Below are 19,049 nucleotides of genomic sequence, written 5' to 3' on the forward strand. Positions count from 1 at the left end.
AGTGTGCCCACATCAACCCTATTTTAGCGTATCTACATTGGCTGCCTGTTGATTTTAGGATCAATTTTAAGATTCTTCTCTATCTCCCTCTCTATTTGAGATCCTCTGGCAGTGCCCTGCCAGCTGTTCCAAGGTCCCGACTGAAAACCAAAGGGGACAGGGCTTTTTCAGTCAGAGCTCCTTCACTCTGAAACAGCCTGCCAGAGGAGATCAGACTTGCAGAGTCAGTCTCTTGTTTTATTTCATTAATCAAGACACATTTTTACAGGAAATCTTTTATTATGTGATTTTATTTAATTCTAACTTTGGTTTTATGAGTCTGTTTTATAACTTTGGATGCTTTTAAGTTTTTTATCGACTCATTTTGCTTTGCTTTTCTACTTTTGTATTGCCCATTGTGAAGCACTTTGTTACCTGTATTGAAAAGTGCTATATAAATGAATAAATTGTTGTTGTTGTGGTTATTATTATTGTTGTAGTTATTATTATTATTGTTATTATTATTAACTAAATTATATACTTTAGCATGATGGAGTGACAAGCCTGAATCGGCACAAAAAAAAGAACTTTTTCTTCTTTTCGTGCTCTTGACAGGTGTTGGACGCAGCTATACTCAGGTCCAATTTTCTCTGAACAAAGATTCTTTCAGCCACAGGAACACTTGATACCAGAACTGAATGAGATAAATTCCCAAGGGGTGATTCCCTTATAATCTAATGGGTCTTTTTGTTTCCCTTCAAACCACCCTGCTGGATGACTGTAAGGGGAGGTACAGAAGGACAAAGTGAAAGATAACATCAAGGTGGGAAACTAATCTGGATGAGTGCTTGGACAAGAGTCTGTGTGGTTCATGGGCTGTGTCTAGTGGGACTGATGGTGGAATTGCAAGATGGTTTCAGCATGGTGAGGCAAGTTGCTTAAGACCAGCAAAGTCTGAAGGCAGAGTCTGATAAGCGAGATTAACATGAGTTTATGAGTACCAATGAGGCATCCAGCATATCTGACCATGGCTTGGTCTGCAGGGATTACATAGACTCAAAGGGGACAGGATAGGAGCAACAGACGAGTTTTACAGGTTGCAGAAAAACGATCCAAGCCCAGCCAAGTCTTTCTCTATCTTGCCCAAACACCTCCACAACCACATTACATGTACTGAACAACTCCCCCTGCAGACTTGTGTTTTTTTTGCTCACTGTGAATTTGGAAGCACAAATGTATAAGGTTTAGATTTAGCCTTGACATTTTAACATGTGCAAGAGCCAAGGGCTGTGATATAGCAGCTTAGAAAGGATGTTTTTCCCAACTTGTTCCAGCCCTATCACCAGCTCATACGACTGCTGGAGTTCAAGCCTCACAGCAGAGGGTTACAGATTTTTGCAATCAAGCTGTGGCCTACTAACCTACACTTATGCTCAAACATCCTGAATTGGGGCATGTTATGACACCAACTGGTAACTCCTTTAAAATTGTGTTAAGACCCTGTGGATCCCAGATCTACTTCCTTTGTGGCTCACGATTTTACAGGTGTTACTGGATAAGGGTCAGCATACTGGTCACATTATCTGGGGGGGCGCTTTCCAAATAGTGCTCTCTGGTTGTGTCCCTTTATGTAGCTCTGGTGCCTTCGCCCTGGTAAAACGTCCTTACTGATACCTCTGCAAAACAGCTGCTGAACAACATGCCGGTCAAATTTATCACTCTGTGTTAAATTTTTTGGTATCAAATCTTAACCTTGGGCAATCATAGGTATCAAACACCTCTCTGGTACAAATCCAGAACTCATTGAACATTTATGTTTATATTTGTCATGTTGTTACTTTGATTTTTCCCCTTACACTAAGATGAAATAGATTATTTCCTAAAATGGCAACTTAAGTCCATTAAAACATTAAACCTATTATGACTACGTTTGTACCAGTTTTATTTTGTTATGCCTGAAAGCTTGACTCCTATTCTTATTTCTGTAGGTTATGTTGATATTGTATTCAAATAATTTTCCCTGTGAAGGTTTTTATTTGTGGCATTTTTTCATAACAAGAAAATGTTAATCCTAGATGCAATAAGTCAAGTATTACTTTTCGTTAAAAGCCCCCCAAAAAAGACGTGGCACAAACACCTCAGACACATTGGTTTTGAGCAGGAATGAACAAACAACTCATGCTGAGCAAAAATAACATCAATGAAGTAATGAGCAAGTATTCCAAGAGAAACACTTCCAAGTCAAAATAACCTGGAACTACTCAATACAACAGGCTGAAAGTAACATAACACCTCCATGCTCAGAGCCTGAGATCACAATGCTTCTAAATTCGCAATGAGCCCAATGTAGGATGGCAAATACAAATACTAAAATGTGTTTAATTCATGATGCTGGTACATTCCTTCCCTCTGTTGATAATCAGTCTTCCTCTACACTTCAACCGTTTTCTTACTTTTGCTTCTGCCTTGGAAAATTAACATGGTTACTTATCACACATATCTGAGCTCAATGGCAAAGAAATTGAGACTGTATCCTTCATAGTGACATTTAAATCACTAAACCAAACCACTAAATTTGAAATATGAAGAGCAAAATACCTTGATAACTGTTGTGCGGATGGGCAGGAATTTTTCTTTATACACTCATGGAAAAATGAGAGATTTAAATTACTTCAGTGAGCCTCTGATTATCATGATAACCAATCAATTTGGAAATTTCTGGAAGATCACTGTTCTGCTTTTGAGTTTTGTGTTGCATCAGCTGTTATACATTGCTATCTTTTTTTATTTTATAACTGATTTCCACAGCCAAAGTTTATGTTAATCTTTAGTAAAACTACTTTGTAAAGTTGTGTCTAGCGTGTTATTCAGGGCCTAAATAAATATGAGCTTTCAAATAAACAGCTCAAAGCATTGCAGAGTTACAGAGCTGCCAGCATCACACGTGCACAAGAATTTGTCTGAAGCCTGTATTTGTACTTGTGACAGCATAACTAGGTTCACTCTAGGTCATATTATCCTCTGTGTACCTCTACCTGACTAACCTGCAGCCAGTTCATGTATTTAAATTAACTTGACAAACTCTGGTAGCACTCTTTGTACTAATAGCAAAAGAAATACCACATCATCAAAGCTGATCTGTCTCAAAACAACACAACACAGAGTCGTTCAAGTTAAAAATGTTTATTGCATCCATTATTGCCAGTCGCCTTCAACACACATTTCATTTTACAACATCGCACAACAAGCAAATCTCACACAAAGAGAGTGAGACAAGACATGTTACAGGCGTTACCTTTTAAGTTTACAATTTACAAAGTGACCACTGTCACAAACTGCTTCCTTTACCCGGTGAACATGCTAAATTTACAGCAGGAGTTGAGGCTGAACAGAAGATGGATGTGAATTTGAGAAGAGTGACTCCACAGCCCTTTGGTGAAGAGCTTTACAGTGACATCGCTGACTGACGAACGTTATAAAACCCACTTGTAAAATTTTAAAAACTAAACACAAAAATGTTTAAAATGTCAACTACAGTAGCGATGATGTCCAGCAGCTTCATTACGCTTTACTTTGCATATTTGGAATGTTAACTGAATGACGTGAGAACCTGTTCCCAAATATTAATTATATTTGATCCCTGGGTGCAAATAGAACATCAAACAGAGCGACTGCTCGTCAGCTGAAAGGTGACATCGCCAAGTTATTTTTCTAAACTTCAACGATAATATCCTACGTTATACATGAACCAACATTCATGTGTGTTAAATGCTCTTCGTTAGAGGACTTGTTTTTATGGGATTTTGGAATTCACCTGATGTTCAAACAAGCCCCAATCTGAGCCTGACGAGTGTTATTTCTCTAGTAGAAATTATGTCATGTGGAAAACAATAAACCTAAACCCCTATACACAAGCTTGCATAAGATACATGTTGTAAAGTGCTATGTGTTAATAACAACATCACTTTTTCAAAGAAAATGTAACCAATAATTTGGCACTAATAAACATTGTATTCATATTGTAACCATCACATATTAGTTGAAGGGGAAATGATTTGAAACAGACCAACATAAATAGTGTGGTCATGGTCTGGTTGTGAAAATAAAATGAAAATCAAGCTTCTAAAATCATCCTTGTTGATATTTTAAAAGAGAGGTGTCAGGTTACAGGTTACACAACACAACAAATTAATTCAGACAGACTGTTCAAAATCATATAGCTAAAAACTATTGAGATTAAATCCTTCAAGGCTTCTTTAAACAGAAGCAGTCTTTGAAACCAGCTAATGCTTTCTTAATAGTTTCTACTCGTACAGCTGTGATCAACCATCTATAAGAAAATAAATCTGATTCACACAGCAGTGAGATACAGTACTTAGGTCTGTATGAGGATTTTCACTTCAACTGAAGATGGCGCAAATAATCCTCACAAGTGTGAGAGTATTGATCCGGATCAGAGTCTCTAAGAGCTCAGAGGCGCTGATTTAAGACCGTATGGGATCTTAAAAGCACAAACACCTTTTCACAGGAAGAATAATTCAGGCACAGCTTTCTTACAGTGACAGCTAAGAGGTGTATTTAGCCCTCTGCTGCCACCTACTATGGTGTCATGATTAGGGAGACATACAGGTAGCTGCGCTGGTCTTACAAGATGCAGGATTACATAGAGAGCTGGAATCCAACTGAATAACTTATAACTGTTAGCGCTGTTTGATGTTTTCAGTCTTTTGTGTCCCTTGTTTGCGGTCAATATGGAATTCAATAGGGTAGCACAGCTTTGTTTTGCTGATCAATTGGGAGGTCAGTGTGTAGACGGATCCATCTGATGCCCTTGTTTTTATTCTTTAGTTTACGCTTCAGGTATCTTGCACCATCTTTTCAAACATCACACCCAGAGAGCTTTGTGTCCCCAGCAAAATAATGAAGAAATGAAAAAATGCCTCGGTGCTCAATTAGCCACACCCTGAGGACCCTCAGGTATAAGAGAGGAGAAGAAGGTTTTGAAGAAAACCCAGGCCGTCCACATCGCTGACACCCTGTGAGGAGGCACTAAGACTGCGGTCATTGGTTCTTGTCCATCTGCTGCAGCTGCTGGCTCCTCATGTTGTCTGTCGGCACGCTCATCATCCTTTACAGACAGAAGACAAATCATCAATGAACAGACGGTTTATGGCACTGGGTTTGGAACTTTTTCCTCTAGAGTTTGACAAAGTATGAGTGGCTGTAACGCAGATTGTCATGTCAATCAAAGGCTTTTATCTTACTTGGTTTGGGTTCTGATTCCTGTTCTCATTCTGCTGGTTGTGCTGGACCTCAGGGGGCAGCACGGGGTTGGGTTCTTGGACTTGGACACGCCTTCTAAAGGGAAACCAGCCAGCAGTGTGTCTGTGGAGAAAAGATAAATATGAATTAAAAAAAGGCCCTCATCTAACCTTGTTGACCAGCAGAGGTCTCCAGTGTGAAAAGGGTGTGTTTTTACTATTAGATGTCAGAATGATCAAAAAATGCTATTCTTTAAGTATTTAGCAACATTAGCATTGTTGAGTTTTATTTGTGTTTAGATAAATACAAATCAACCATTTCAACCATTTAGTCTTTTTTTTGTCCTCCAGCCTCTGAGGAAGATATCTGATTCTTTAGATGCTAAATTCACCATGCGTATGGAGCTAGCCACAAGCTACTCACTTTCCCTGTCTGTTATTCAGAGGCAGGTGGAGGTTGCTGCCTGCTGCGGAAACATAATTAATGGAAGCTGTGAGACTGAACTGAAACACTACAGTCTAAGTTGCTGTTGGTAACTAAGAGGAACTACAGTGTTGTTGACAAAACTCTGTTTGGTTATCAGTTTGAGAAAACAGTCATGTTACACCGTCACTAGTGGACAATCTGACAAAAATCTTAAGGAAGTAGCTTTCATTAAAGTTTTAAGACTTGAGCACATTTGTGGTTGTATTAATGCATGTCTTCCCTCTTTAATAAGTGTGCTTTTGAAGATACACTCTACGATAAATGTTTTGGCTGTTTTTTCAAATCTGTCTTTTGGGTATACTTTGCTTTTTTATTTAGCTTTGCCTTGGATTTATTATCTTCAGAACTTCCTCAGGTCTTATTACCTGTTTTCTCCTAACAGTGTTAAAAATAAAATAAAAATGTGTTATAAAATGATAAAAACTACCTAATTTGAGTAAAAAAGGGGGCAGAGAAGTGGCAAACAGGGGACAGTGGGAATGAAGAATATAAACAGACATTGTTTGTGTGTGGAACATGAACCTTCTGTCCAGCTGTTCCTGATATGTAATGGAGATAAATACATATCATGTGTTATTTAAGGTGCAACCTGTGTCCTTCAGGCACAAACACAGTTCTTTATTTAATCCAAACAGATTAATTCAATAATGTTTCAGGTACATCTCTGTTTTAATGCATTCTTGTAGCTGGAGTAAAGCATTTATCTCATAGGATGGGTGTTGAAAAAGAAACACTAAATAGACTTGTCTGCTCTGTTTGTGTGCCGGGGTGAAGGGTTACATAACAGCAAACAGGGTGTGAGAGCACGCCACGTTGAGTAAATGAACAACGTGGCCCGAGCTGCTGATAACAGTGTTGATGTGGAACAAGTTGTCACCAATGATATCACTACATGTGTATCTCAGCTGTGACTTCTCATGGGAACTCGTTCAAAGTTTCACGGGATGTCACAAGAAATTATTTACATGATATTTACATATGGAGAGGAACAAAGTGATCCCAGAGGAAAACAACAAACACAGAGGGACACAATTTTTAGTATTTTCTAAAGACTGTGAATCAACTAAATAGGTGAACACATCTTCAGATTAATCATATAAAAGCTTTCTTTGTGAATTAATGAAAGTTGTTTTAATTGTTTGATTGTTTCTGCTGTTTTAGTTTTCACTTGATTACATAGAGAAGTTAGGTTATTTGGATAAAATCTTGTTACAGGAAGTGAGTAACCACATCCTGCCTCAGGGCACAGATGGAAAGTCTGCCTATACTGATATCTTTGAGACCTCAATGAGACAGCACAGTTCTTGTTTGCTTGACAACAGATGACAAAGTGTGGTGCTGACCTCTTGACAGCTCAACAAACTACCTCAGGTCACTGATTTTCAGTCTTTCACTCTAGACGGATGAAGTGGTCACACAACTTTCTCCAGAATAACTTAAATTGACTTTTAACAGCCAGTACTGCAACTGATTTTTCCTTACTTTAACTCTTCCTGTCCCATTGAAAGTTACTAACCATAGACCTTTCTGGAGTCCCTGAGCTCCCTTGTCTCGTAGGTTCCTCTGAGCTGCCGTAGACATCCACCTGCTGTGGACGTTCCAGACTACAGCTGATACGGACGTGCTGGACTCCAGTGGCAACAGCTACTACTACTCGTCTCATCACTATCACCGCTCTCTTTCCAACCCCAACTCGGCCGAGGCAGATGGCTGTCTAACATGAGTCTGGTTCTGTTCGAGGTTTCTCCCTGTTAAAAGGAAGTTTGTCTTTGTCGCTGTAACTAGCTAAATACGGCGAGGTGCAATGCTCATGGTGGATTAAGATGAGATAAGACTGTGTATTATCCTGTCTTAGTGTTGGGTCTTTGTTAATAATTTAACATAGGCTATGTTTGTTAAAGTGTCTCGAGATAACGTTTGTTGTGATTTGGCGCTACACAAATAAAGATTGATTGATTGATTGATTGATTTTTCAACAGTGATAAACCAACAACAGATGAAGAACACATTTCCTGGACGAGTAACTCATTTTTAAAAAAATATCAACAAATGTGCTGCTTTTGACCCGATACGGCAGACCCCAGTTCTAATTTTTCCTTCCTAATTTCACAGGCCTCTTCTCACTTTTGTCCTTACATCTACTTAGTTCGACTTAGCCTGTAAAATAAGCCAGAAAAAACCCAAATATATTACCAGTCAAAAGTTTGGAAACACCTTCTCATTCAAGGGTTTGCATTTATTTTAACTATTTGAAACACTGTAGATTAATACCAAATGCATCAAAACTATGAAAGAACATATATGGAATTGTTTAATTAATAAAAAAGTGATAAACAAACCAGAATATGTTTTATATTTTAGATTCTGTAAAGTAGCCCCCTTTTTCCTTCATTACAGCTTGGACCACTCTTGGTATTCTCTCAATCTGCTTCATGAAGTGGTCTCCTGGGATGGTTTCTAATTAACATATGCCTCTCAAGAGTTAATTTGTGGAGTTACTTGCCTTCTTAATGTGTTTGAGACCATCAGTTGTGTTGTTCAGAGGTAGGATTAGTACACAATGGATAGCCCTATTTGACTACTGTTGTAATCCAGATTATGGCAAAACCAGATTATGTGTGTAGTGTTCATAGTGTTCATAGTTTTGATGTCTTCAGCATTAAACTACAATGTCGGAAATAATTAAAATAAATGAAAAACATTGAATGAGATGGTGTGTCAAAACTTTTGACTGGTAGTGTATGTTTGCAGTTATAGAACCATATGACTCTAATCACTGAACTGGCACATTAAAGATGTGGGGGCCCCCCCACATCTGATTTAAAGAATTCTGAAAACAGCTGTAGAACAATATTTGCGAGTAAATATTAACTAACTCATCGTGGGCCTTCTTCCCATGTTCATGTAACTGCAATTCAGAAGATCAGACTAAAATGAAATCCATTGACTTGCACCATTTTTGCCAGCCATTCTTTCTACTCAACCAAACCACTAGAGCATATAAAAAAATCTATATATTATATTTTCCTTTTTTCTGTGCCATCAGCCACATTTAACCAGATGATACTGTTTAAGATAGACATGAAAATGATGATGATTGTTTTACTGGCCGTTTCCTTTGAGCACAGCCAACACAGAGCTCAGCTGCTTTCACTTGTTTGTTCTTATATGAATCTTTGGTATAGCAGGTTCTCAAGGGTACAGATCCTGGAGGCTGGGCGGTGAGTAAACACTGTCATCAGCTGTTTTATTTATCTAGTGACACATAGCATATCCGCTAGAGTCCTGTTCTTGACGATTTATACTAGTTTTCAAAACCAGTAGTAACATACCTGTATGATGTGTTTCTGTTTAAATCACTTACAGACACTCAACTCAAACTAACCAAGCTCCTTATTTGACTCTCAAGTACTTTTGGATAAACGAGGGGGAAGTGAGTGTTTGCTATCCAAAGGCTGCATGCAAACCCAAGAAGATGAAATGACCTTTGGGGCTGAGAGTTCTTTGAAGTAACCCATAACTGTACAATGAAGGTGTTCAGTCAGATTTGGTTGTCGAATTTAAAAAAGTAAAGGTTCTCAGTTGTAATAGTGGAAAACAAAACATTGCACTTACAGGTACATGAGGAAGAGGGTGCTCATAACCAGCAGGAAGCGACTCAGGTTGGAGTTGAAGTACACGATCATGAGCAGAACACCAAGTCTTGCAGCTGTGTACAACCAGTCCAGCCAGTCACGCTCTATGTCCTCTTCGTCCTCCATTACAGGCCCACCCTGCGCGTTCATCCGCATGTTTTGGTTGGCCTCCCCCGGGTTGATAAAAGCTCCATCCTGCACTGGGTTCTGATTGGCTTGCAGGTTATCAATGGGGTTCTGATTGGCTAAGGGAGCTGGTACTGGTACATGGTGGGCGTGAACAGGAGGGTACTGGCCGATGGTTGTAGCTGGTGCAGACGGGACGGTGCCTGCTGCTGCCAATGCTGCGTGGCTGTTTGTGAAAAATGAGACAAACATCAAGACTATTAAAAACCGACTGTACGAAGACATAAACAGTCATGTCAGACTGCAATGAGATGAAGACTAAAGAAAGATAGTGTGAATTCAATGAATACAATAACTCACTATTGCATGTAGTACTGTCGAGCATAGACATGCTGGAGCCACAGAAGCTGCTGAGGGCTGTACAGGGAGTAAGTGGGAAAGGCTGGTTGGGTTATCTGTGGTGCTCCGGCCCTGCAGGGAAAAATGAATGAGTGTTACCTTCTGTTTAACACTGTTATCCAAAGAAAGCAGTGTCAAGAGGCAGAATAAGAAGAGAAGAGGTTGTATCATTGTTTTCTTGACTTTAGGTTTTCTTTCCCTAGTTATTTCAGAAGGGGCTGCGAAAGTCTTTGTTCTAAAAAGTTAATGAGGTATCTGATGTTTTTCTTTTGTGATGTGTCACCTTTTTATTTGCAAATCAAGTGTGCGTCAGTAATGCTTGACATCCTCTTTCACTCATCCTAGGTGCACACAAAATTAAATGCCCTCTCTTATAACACATAAATAAGCTTCCTTACACGACTTCATAGATGTCCACTTAATGGGGATTAACTGTGGACATCACCTGCTCTGTTTACACATGTGACATTAAATAATTTCCACTAGAGAGCTGGTAGGATGGCGTCAATGTACCTGACCTGACATAAAGACCCTCTGGGTAATGACTGATGAAGTGGTGCATTGTTTTACCTCAGATGGTGACAGGCATTACTGTTGAGCAGGTGGGAACATGGAAACCAATTTCCTGTATTAAGTTTGACTACAGTCCCCTTTTCATTGTCTGTTCAAGACAGGACTGTTCCATCATGATGCGCCTCATCTTTCATGTAAATGTAAGGATTAAATCCTGGTTCATACCTTTGCTCTTACCCTATGCAGTCGTGAACTCTACATACTTTCAAGTCACAGCAACTTGGAACTGATTCATTTTGCTGTTGATCATACAGCAATTATTACAAAGAAGAATAGAGAGGAGACATTGGCCATTGTACAGCAAATCGGGAAATGCTGTAAATGTAGGAAATCCGATGCCCAGCGGACCAATCACAGGGCTTGCTGTCCATGTCGTTTCAACTCGTAGTTACATTTAAGAGGAGGTGCAAGTCAAGCTATGCACGTAGGCTAATACGTTGAAAAGGGCTAGGCAGAGCTATGTCGTAGACTACAGCATTGATTCAGTGCAGAAGTTCAAACCTGCCTTAATGGTGGGGGCCAATTTGCCACCCTGCTGTGCTAGCATCGGAAGTAGTAAGAAGTGCAAAATTGCAACACTGTTACCGTCAGAGCTGACACGGTGGAAAAGCGCTCTGTATGCAAGTACAGCTTGTACTGTTTGTTTACATGTCCTGCCTTTTTTTTTTTTTTTCTGTAACATTATGAAGCTGTATACTCATAATGTAATGTCATAAATGTAAAGGTTCAAAGGTTTAGTGAGGGGGTGAGCTTCGTGACTGTGTTGCAGCAGAATCTTAATGTGATAAAAGGTCTGCTTATCATCAAAACAATGGTAATCAAAAACATAAGAACAAAAGGTGCTTTCGATGAAGAACAAAGTGAGTTATTACTACTAATTATTTAGTTAATACTAGCAGGATAAAGTTTTGCAAAAAAAAGAAAAAGAGAGCTTTCAATCGTTATGGCTTACATTGCAGCAGAAGGCCATGTAGGAATTCCTGGTGTTGACAATGGGGTTTGTGTGTGAGCTGAAGCAGCAGGTGAAGTTTGAGCCGTCTGTCTCCTCTGTCTCAGTTCTGTTGTGCTTGGAGTCTGGACTGGGGTGGAGGGGCTGCTGGGACTGGGTGTAGAGGCTGCCATGGGCCTTGGACTAGAGAGTTGTTGCTGTTGCTGTTGTGGTCTGGTCTGCAAAACAAGAGTTTGAAATTCTTTTAAATCTTGGCACTGTCTGTCACTTAGAGCGACAGCACACTCAAATAATAAGCCTGCTGTGTAGGTCTAGGTCTTATTGTTTCAAATGTACAACCACCTGGAATGTTCTGCAGTGTTTGCTGATGCAGAGCAGCGTTGTGGGGCTTACGAGGTATTTTTAGCTGTACTTTTGATCTCAGAACTGTGGCTGAGCTCTGAAGCATGATAGCTGTAGTGAAACTAATGTCTCGGCTCTATGGTGATAAGAAAATGAGGAAGGAGGTGAAGAAGTGCACCTGTCAGTATCTAAACCTCCTGCCCGAACACTTTATAGCCAGTGTAAGAACTTGCTCAAGCGAAAGGACATGTTAACTACTTCAGGATTGTCTGATATTCCAAATCCAAACTGTATTTCATTTATTTTTTAAATGTCGCTTATTGCATGAGGGCAGAAAAATGTGAGAGAGAGAGAGAGAGAGAGAGAGAGAGAGAGAGAGAGAGAGAGAGAGAGAGAGAGAACTCTTGAAAATAACCTCAGACGTTTTTATTTAGGCTAGAGCTGGGTGGTATTGAAAAAGATTTTAACACCCTAAAATATTTCAGAACAGTCGATATTGATAATTATGATAATAAATATCAAATCATTATTTCATATAAATTTAAGGGCAGATTTTTCATCCTGAGTGATAGTTGAAGAACCAAATTGTTAGTTTGTATCTGGATTTAGTTTTCTGATAAACTTCTTGAATCCATCATTTTTGACGGTGCTAACAGGAAGCAAGTCGTTTGTGTAAGAGGAGATTTTTCTAAAGTTTTAGTTTGTAGATTCTTATTTTTCCCATGCTGAGATGATTAGCATAATTTGATTTAAATTTGCAATAATGTCTCTGTGCTCTTCCTCTACCCACATCCTGAAAGTATATTTAATAAAGTGTATGAAGTTAATAGCTAATGCAGAGTCGACAAAGTGATAGACTAACTGCTCTGCTTTGAGCTGGTAGGTTTTGCGTTTTCTTCAGTGTTGCTGTCGCTCGTTTCAGGTGTGTTTACATTCCACTCCGAACGTCTTTAAGCCCCCCCTACCTCTCACCCTGCAACACGATTGGCTGTTCAATGCTGTCTTCTTCTTCTGTCTAATGTTTGGTGGCAATGAGCGTTTAAGGCTCATTCGTGCCCGCTCCCTTTCCAGTGGTTGGGGGGTGTAATTACAGGTTTATTTATATTAAATTTTTATCAAACATTTGTTATATTTATATTGATAAAAATTATATCACAATAATAATCGTTAGCGAATTATCGCCCAGCCCTTTGTGTGAGTATGTGCCTTAGAAATATTACTCCAAAACCAAAGCACAACTTTGATTACTGTTAAACTAATGTGTCATGCTTGTGAGAGCTGCTGATCACATGCATGACAGCTTAGTCTTAAATCACTAGAGTTAAAGCACATTTTTCCACTTGAGAATCACTTGTGACATGTATAAAAAAAGACACCTTAGAGCGTCTAACGTGAGCTGACATCATATCTTACCTTTGGCCTCGCTCCCAGTGACTCTTGGTTGGCATGACGAGAAGCACACACCAGATGGATTGTAAGGCTGGAGTCAGTCTGAGGAAGTGAAGACAAATGATTGATTACAAAACATGCAGAGTAAAACCACAGATAAACAGCACAGCTAACTATATGAAACCTATTAAATGTTGTTGAGTTCACATGCAGGAGTATTCCAATGTTCAAAAGCAGGACTTTATCCTGTTGTAGCGATAGTATGTAGTGTTTATTGGTTTTAACACAACATCATACAGCTCTTTAGACGTAACTTAATCGAAGAGGTGGTGAGATTGATTCCCCTTTGGGGATATTTTCAGGACTAAAGTTTGCCATATCTCCAGCAACATGAGCCTCTGGCAGGTTTCACACAACAAAAACACATGAGCAAGACACATGAAATATTATACTGTACTGGTTACAAAAGCATTCTTATGTAATCAAAGACTAGGGACATATTTGTGTGTCTATTATCTAGAAGACAAAAGTTCTCAGCTGAAAAGTAGTCTATATAAAACCTCTCTAACTAGTTTGTCGCCAGTAGCATACCAGCCTATAATTAACTTGTCACTAGGGAACTCATTTTAGGTTGTGATGATGTTATGCAGTAATGTTTGTTAGCAATACAGCAGTTTGCAGGTGCAAATACACATAACATTTGGAGTCATACCGGTCTGAAGAGATCTTTAATGTGTAGATGGTCAGGCAGCAGTTTACCACCATAGATCAGTCTCTGTTCAGTCACAGCCTGCAGAAATCCAACAGGAAGGTTTCAATTTGTTAAAATGTCAGGGTTAATATCAATGAAATTAACAGATGATCTAAAAAGTAGTAGGATTGTAACACATAATACTTGACATAAAATTGCATGCTACCATAAATCAACACTCACACCCCAACAAGTTAAAATGCTGGTATATCTGCTCAAACCATCTGTTACTCCATGATGAGTGCTTTTGTGCGCATAAGGCTGTATTAAGATTTCAAACAAATCTCTTGGATGTGTGAACTAATCTAAATGTTAAAAAGCAGCTTGTATTACCACATGACGTTGAATGTTTTCAAAGGGCTGTGCAAATATATTTTATTATCCTTGTCTTCGTTATGTAATCATGTATTCTGCTTTATCCTGCTCTTCAGATGTACTCCTTGAAATAGAGGTGACTCAGCCTTGTCAGGAGCACATGGCTAATTCCTCCAACAGGTAAATTTTTTTTTTTTAAAGAAATGATTAACTTTCCTCCGGCACGTGGCTTTTCCCTTCTGCAGTCACCTCAACTATCCAATCAGCTCTCATTCAACCTGATCTCAATGAAGCATGGATCCTACTTGGCTCATCTTTTCTGTCATCTAAGTAGTGGAGGGAAACTGCTGTCTCACAATGGATGAAACTTAGTAGTCACAGATATATGAGATTTTTGGTAGTGAGTGTGCAGTGTCATTACAGAGGCCTGCATGAACTCTGCTAATGAACATTTTATTATCAACAAACTGCTGTTACAGCTCACTATCAAGAATAAAGAAAGCTTTATTGCCAAGTGAGCTCAGACATAAGGAATTTGACGTGGTGATTGGAATAAACATCCCATAACATAATTTTTATTTATTTTATTTTGAATCTACCTTCTTTTTTAATTAAAGTTGTGCTCATAAGTTTACATACCCTGGCGGAATTTATGATTTTGGCCAATTTTCAGAGAATATGAATGATAAGAGAAAAACTTTTTTTTCACTCATGGTTAGTGGTTAGGTGAAGCAAAATTTTTATCAAACAACTGTGTTTACTCTTTCATTTAATTTATTGATTTAAATTTTCTGGTATTTATTTAATTTTATTTAATTGATTTCATTTTAATTGATTTTATTTAATTTGTATTTTTAAGTATTTCATATCACATTCCTCTTTTTTATTTTAGCCTTGTTTCATTTGATCTATTCCTGTTGTATTCTGTCTCTGTTCTTTTGTGAAGCACTTTGGGCTGCATGCTTGGATGTATGAAAGCTGCTATATAAATAAAAATGATTTGAGGTGAGATAAGTGCAGTGGTCCTGAAGGACAAAACAAATTTACAAAAGATGAAACACTTTTACAAAGTTGGAGACAAATTTACATTTTGGAAAACATTATTACATTTTATGAAACAAAATTACATCAGCAAAACACTTTTACCAAGGCCAAAACAAATTCACTTTTAAGAAAACAATTTTACAAACGACGGAACACCTTAACCGTTAAGTCTTACTCCTTTTGACTCCTTTTCGCCTGACTCCTTTTATCCTGAGGCTATGTAGTCTGAGGCAGTTTCATCTGAATTCTGACACATGATGAAGGTTTTGCGGAGATATGACGGAGCTTTCCGAAGACATGATGCTTTTTCATCTGAGGTCTGACACCTCACTCTGAGACCCGAGGATGTCCTAATATGTAAACCATGTCAATCTCCATTTGGTTCCAAAACAAACTAAGTGACCCCTCACTCGATCACTTCCGGATCACTTCGGGTATTTGGTACATTCCCGTTTCTGTAAAAATGAAATGTTAATTTGTTTCAGAAAATGGTAAAAGTGTTCTGTCGTTTGTAAAACTGTGTCCAACTTTGTAAAAGTGTTTCATCTTTTGTAAATTTGTTTTCTTAAATGTAAATTTTTTTTGGCCTTGACAAGTGTTTTGCTGATGTAATTTTGTTTTATAAAATGTAATAATGTTTTCCAAAATATAAATTTGTCTCCAACTTTGTAAAAGTGTTTCATCTTTTGTAAATTTGTTTAGTCCTTCGAGGCCACCGTAGATAAGCTTAAGGTAATTACTTATTGCAGGTGGCTACAGAGTTATGACTGAGGCTTTCCCACGAGTTAATAGCTGGTAGGACAGTTTAACATTCCTTCACACTATTCCTCAGTCTGATAAATGACACCCAGTTGGATCCAGCTTAAACTCCTTGTGAAGTTCATCATACTAACTCTAAGGTTCGTGCAGGTTTGTAGTGAGCCTTCACAAACAAAGAACAAAAACAACAACAGGGAGAAGTCTGACAGCTGTTCCCTGAGAGCAGCGTGCTTACATCAGATGTGCACGTCAGACATTCCAGCACACAGCCTCAAGCTAACATCAGCTAACTTCTCCACCCCGAGATAACTCACCGGGTTGGTTGGGTAGACAGTCGTCAAATGCGTCTTAAGGTCCCTGACAGTCCATTTCAGATAGACGTCTTCGACAGTCTGGTCCTCCTGAGCCTGGTTGGGTGTTTTGACGATAACAGTAATCGTCTTCTGTTGAGAATCCCTAACATCCATTTTCACTCCTCTCCCCTCTTTGTAGTCTCGCGTTCACGGGGTTATTGTTTTCTAAGTCACTACAGGAGTCGAAACAAGAGTCCTCGTGATTCAGGGCCTTTAAAAGTCACACTGAAGCGACATAAACAGGAAAGACTAACTCCAGCAGCTTTCACGGATGTACAAATGTCCTTTTACTGGTTGTCAGCCATCCGGGGCTTTATTGTCGAGGGGAATGTTGTTTCCAAACACACTGTGGCCGCTCCTGATTGGTTACCGTGCGCTCGTGCTCAGACGTGGAGGCATGGGGATTCGTCACATTTTGAGCATGCGCATTTGTACGATTTTGTTTCGAAGATCGTGTATGTACAACAAAAATGGGCGTTTTCATCATGGTTTTCATGGTCTGGTTGCACTTTTAAGGAAATGTCAAACACATATTGAGACATTGTTAATTGGACAGTAATTAAAATTAGTAGAATTGAGTAATAACAAATAGCTAAGTTTGTGAGGTACGATGGGTCGGTGGCATCTCTTTGAATTACTTCGGTTTCTGGTTGCACAACTATCAGCTCACCGTGAGGATTTTTATAAACCGAGGTCTTCTTAATTTCCTCAGCTCTATACATGGAAAGTATAGTTGTCGTGTTTCAACATGTGGACTTTGTTACAGGGTCATATGCCATTTTAAATGCTACAAAATCTATCTGGTATTAGGCTAGTTTATTCATTTTAATGAAGTTGCAATGCTTGTTGGTGATTGCTGCTACCTCTAAAGTACTGCAAAGTAAGTGAAGTCATACTTTGAATGTTTTGTAAATTCCCCTAGGAGCTGATGCAGGAACTCGTCCAAATCAAGTCCTGTACGAGTCCTGCTCAGGGGGGTTCTCACATCCGTATGCTGTGCAGTCCCTCCAGGATTTCGCGGGATTTGTTTGTGATTGTTGCGGCCCAAAAAGCCTGAATTTGCGACAGCTTTTTAAAAAAATTGCGGTGAAAGTTGCGATTTTTTTTTTTGCTTTTGTCCCCCAATAACATCTCAGGGGCAAGTAAATATGCTAAATTACAGTTGTTTTTAGAAAACATTCTTGATGTGGCCACTGACTGTATTTTGATTCTCTTGATTCACAGAAAAATGCCATGAAAGGACTGTATTGCACATTTACGACGGTCCCTGAATGTACCTCGCAGCGACTGATGCACAGTCAGTTCACGGCACTCTGAAATTAATCTGCATCTTTGATGACAAGGAGTTGATCAAAACTTACTGAATGTGTCTGATGTTTCACCAAACTGGATTAAATCAAGCTGTAGATGCAGAGCTTTTTACGGTAACCACGGCAACAACGTCAAACCTCAAATAGTAAACAGACGCCCCCGCGGTTGTTTCTTTGTCACTAACGCACACCGGGGGTAAAAATCATCAATGAAGATGAGACAGATGCATGGAGGTGAGGAGAGCTGGTTCATAAAGCACACCTGCTGCATTTAGAGACCAAGCGAACACTGAGCCCCTCAATCTATAAATAATAACGTTGTCATCGTCACTTGTCCTTCCTGCTGTCCCCTCTCTTTTCACCCGTTCTCTGTGCGTGTTTTGTTGTTGAAAAGTGCCGATCAAGTGAGGACTTATGTTTATGTTCCAAGGAAGTCAAATTGATGACAAAACTGATGACGTACAGGGGCTGGGATTGAGGTAATTGGTCAAATTTGCAGGAAAGTTGCGGTGATTGTAAAAATTTGCAGGGCCGCGAAAAAATCGCGCTGATTGGTTGAATTTGCGTTGATAGTTGCGATCGCGAAATCGCAACTTCCTGGAGGGACTGGCTGTGGTGATATGTAGTTATTATTTGACTGTTTTGTGTTCAAGGCCTCTTTTTTCTGAAAAGTTTATTTTAGTTAGTTAGTTATTAGAGGTTAAACCACTAGGTTTTACTTCCGGATTCACTTTGATTGACAGCTGCTGCAAAGGGAAACTCCATAGGATCTCGTGACGCTACGCTGTAGGGCGGAAAACCATTAAAAGCCTACATTTAATTGAAAATAGTGCAAAGACAAATCAAATGTTGAAACTGAAAAATGTTTATGGTTTTAAAATAACCTCACAGTTAATTTGCCTCAGGTTAGTAACATGACTGTGTATAAAAAGAGTTCCTGAGAGGCTGTCTCTCAGAAAAGTAAAAATGGGAAATGGTTCACTACTCTGTGAAAAGACGACTGGGTGTGTGGAAATAGTTCAGCAATCCCAGAATAATGTTCCTGAGCGTAAAAGGCAAAGAATTTGAGGATTTCATCATCTACGGTACATAATATCATTAAAAGATTCAGAGAATCTGGAGAAATGTTTGTAAAAAAGGGACAATGCAGAAAACCAAGACTTGATGGATGTATCTTTCAGACCTCAGGCAGCACTTCATTTAAAAACAGACATGACTCTGTAGTGGAAATCACTGCATTGGCTCAAAATCACCCTTAAACACCATTGTCTGTAAACACAGTTTGTGGCTCTATCCACAAATGTAGGTTAATAATGTACCATGCAAAGAGGAATCCATATACATTATCCAGAAATGCTGGCAACTTCTCTCAACCTG

At 39.0% G+C, this 19,049-nt stretch overlaps 1 protein-coding gene across 1 annotated transcript; it reads right to left on the reverse strand.

Annotated features, from left to right (window-relative positions):
• Positions 1 to 3,146: 3,146 nt before the first annotated feature.
• Positions 3,147 to 17,778, reverse strand: herpud1 (homocysteine-inducible, endoplasmic reticulum stress-inducible, ubiquitin-like domain member 1). The gene is made up of 8 exons (XM_034686569.1): positions 16,324 to 17,778; positions 13,853 to 13,930; positions 13,165 to 13,242; positions 11,413 to 11,627; positions 9,849 to 9,959; positions 9,343 to 9,714; positions 5,244 to 5,364; positions 3,147 to 5,107 (listed from the first exon to the last, which is right to left on the reverse strand). The coding sequence occupies exons 1-8, from the start codon at positions 16,474 to 16,476 to the stop codon at positions 4,928 to 4,930; spliced, it is 1,308 nt and encodes a 435-aa protein (XP_034542460.1). The 5' UTR covers positions 16,477 to 17,778; the 3' UTR covers positions 3,147 to 4,927.
• Between the last annotated feature and the right edge of the window lie 1,271 nt (positions 17,779 to 19,049).

This window comes from Notolabrus celidotus, chromosome 6 (genome assembly GCF_009762535.1).
Source record: "Notolabrus celidotus isolate fNotCel1 chromosome 6, fNotCel1.pri, whole genome shotgun sequence".
NCBI classification, from domain to species: Eukaryota; Metazoa; Chordata; class Actinopteri; order Labriformes; family Labridae; genus Notolabrus; species Notolabrus celidotus.

Bases quoted from the DNA above. Each gene is read 5' to 3' on its own strand.
- herpud1 (XM_034686569.1), bottom strand. From the start codon at position 16,476: ATGGATGTTAGGGATTCTCAACAGAAGACGATTACTGTTATCGTCAAA. The intron at 11,628-13,164 runs GTAAGATATGAT...CTTGTTTTGCAG, and splicing joins CACTGGGAGCGAGGCCAAAG to ACCAGACCACAACAGCAACA. The intron at 9,715-9,848 runs GTGAGTTATTGT...TTTCACAAACAG, and splicing joins CGACAGTACTACATGCAATA to CCACGCAGCATTGGCAGCAG.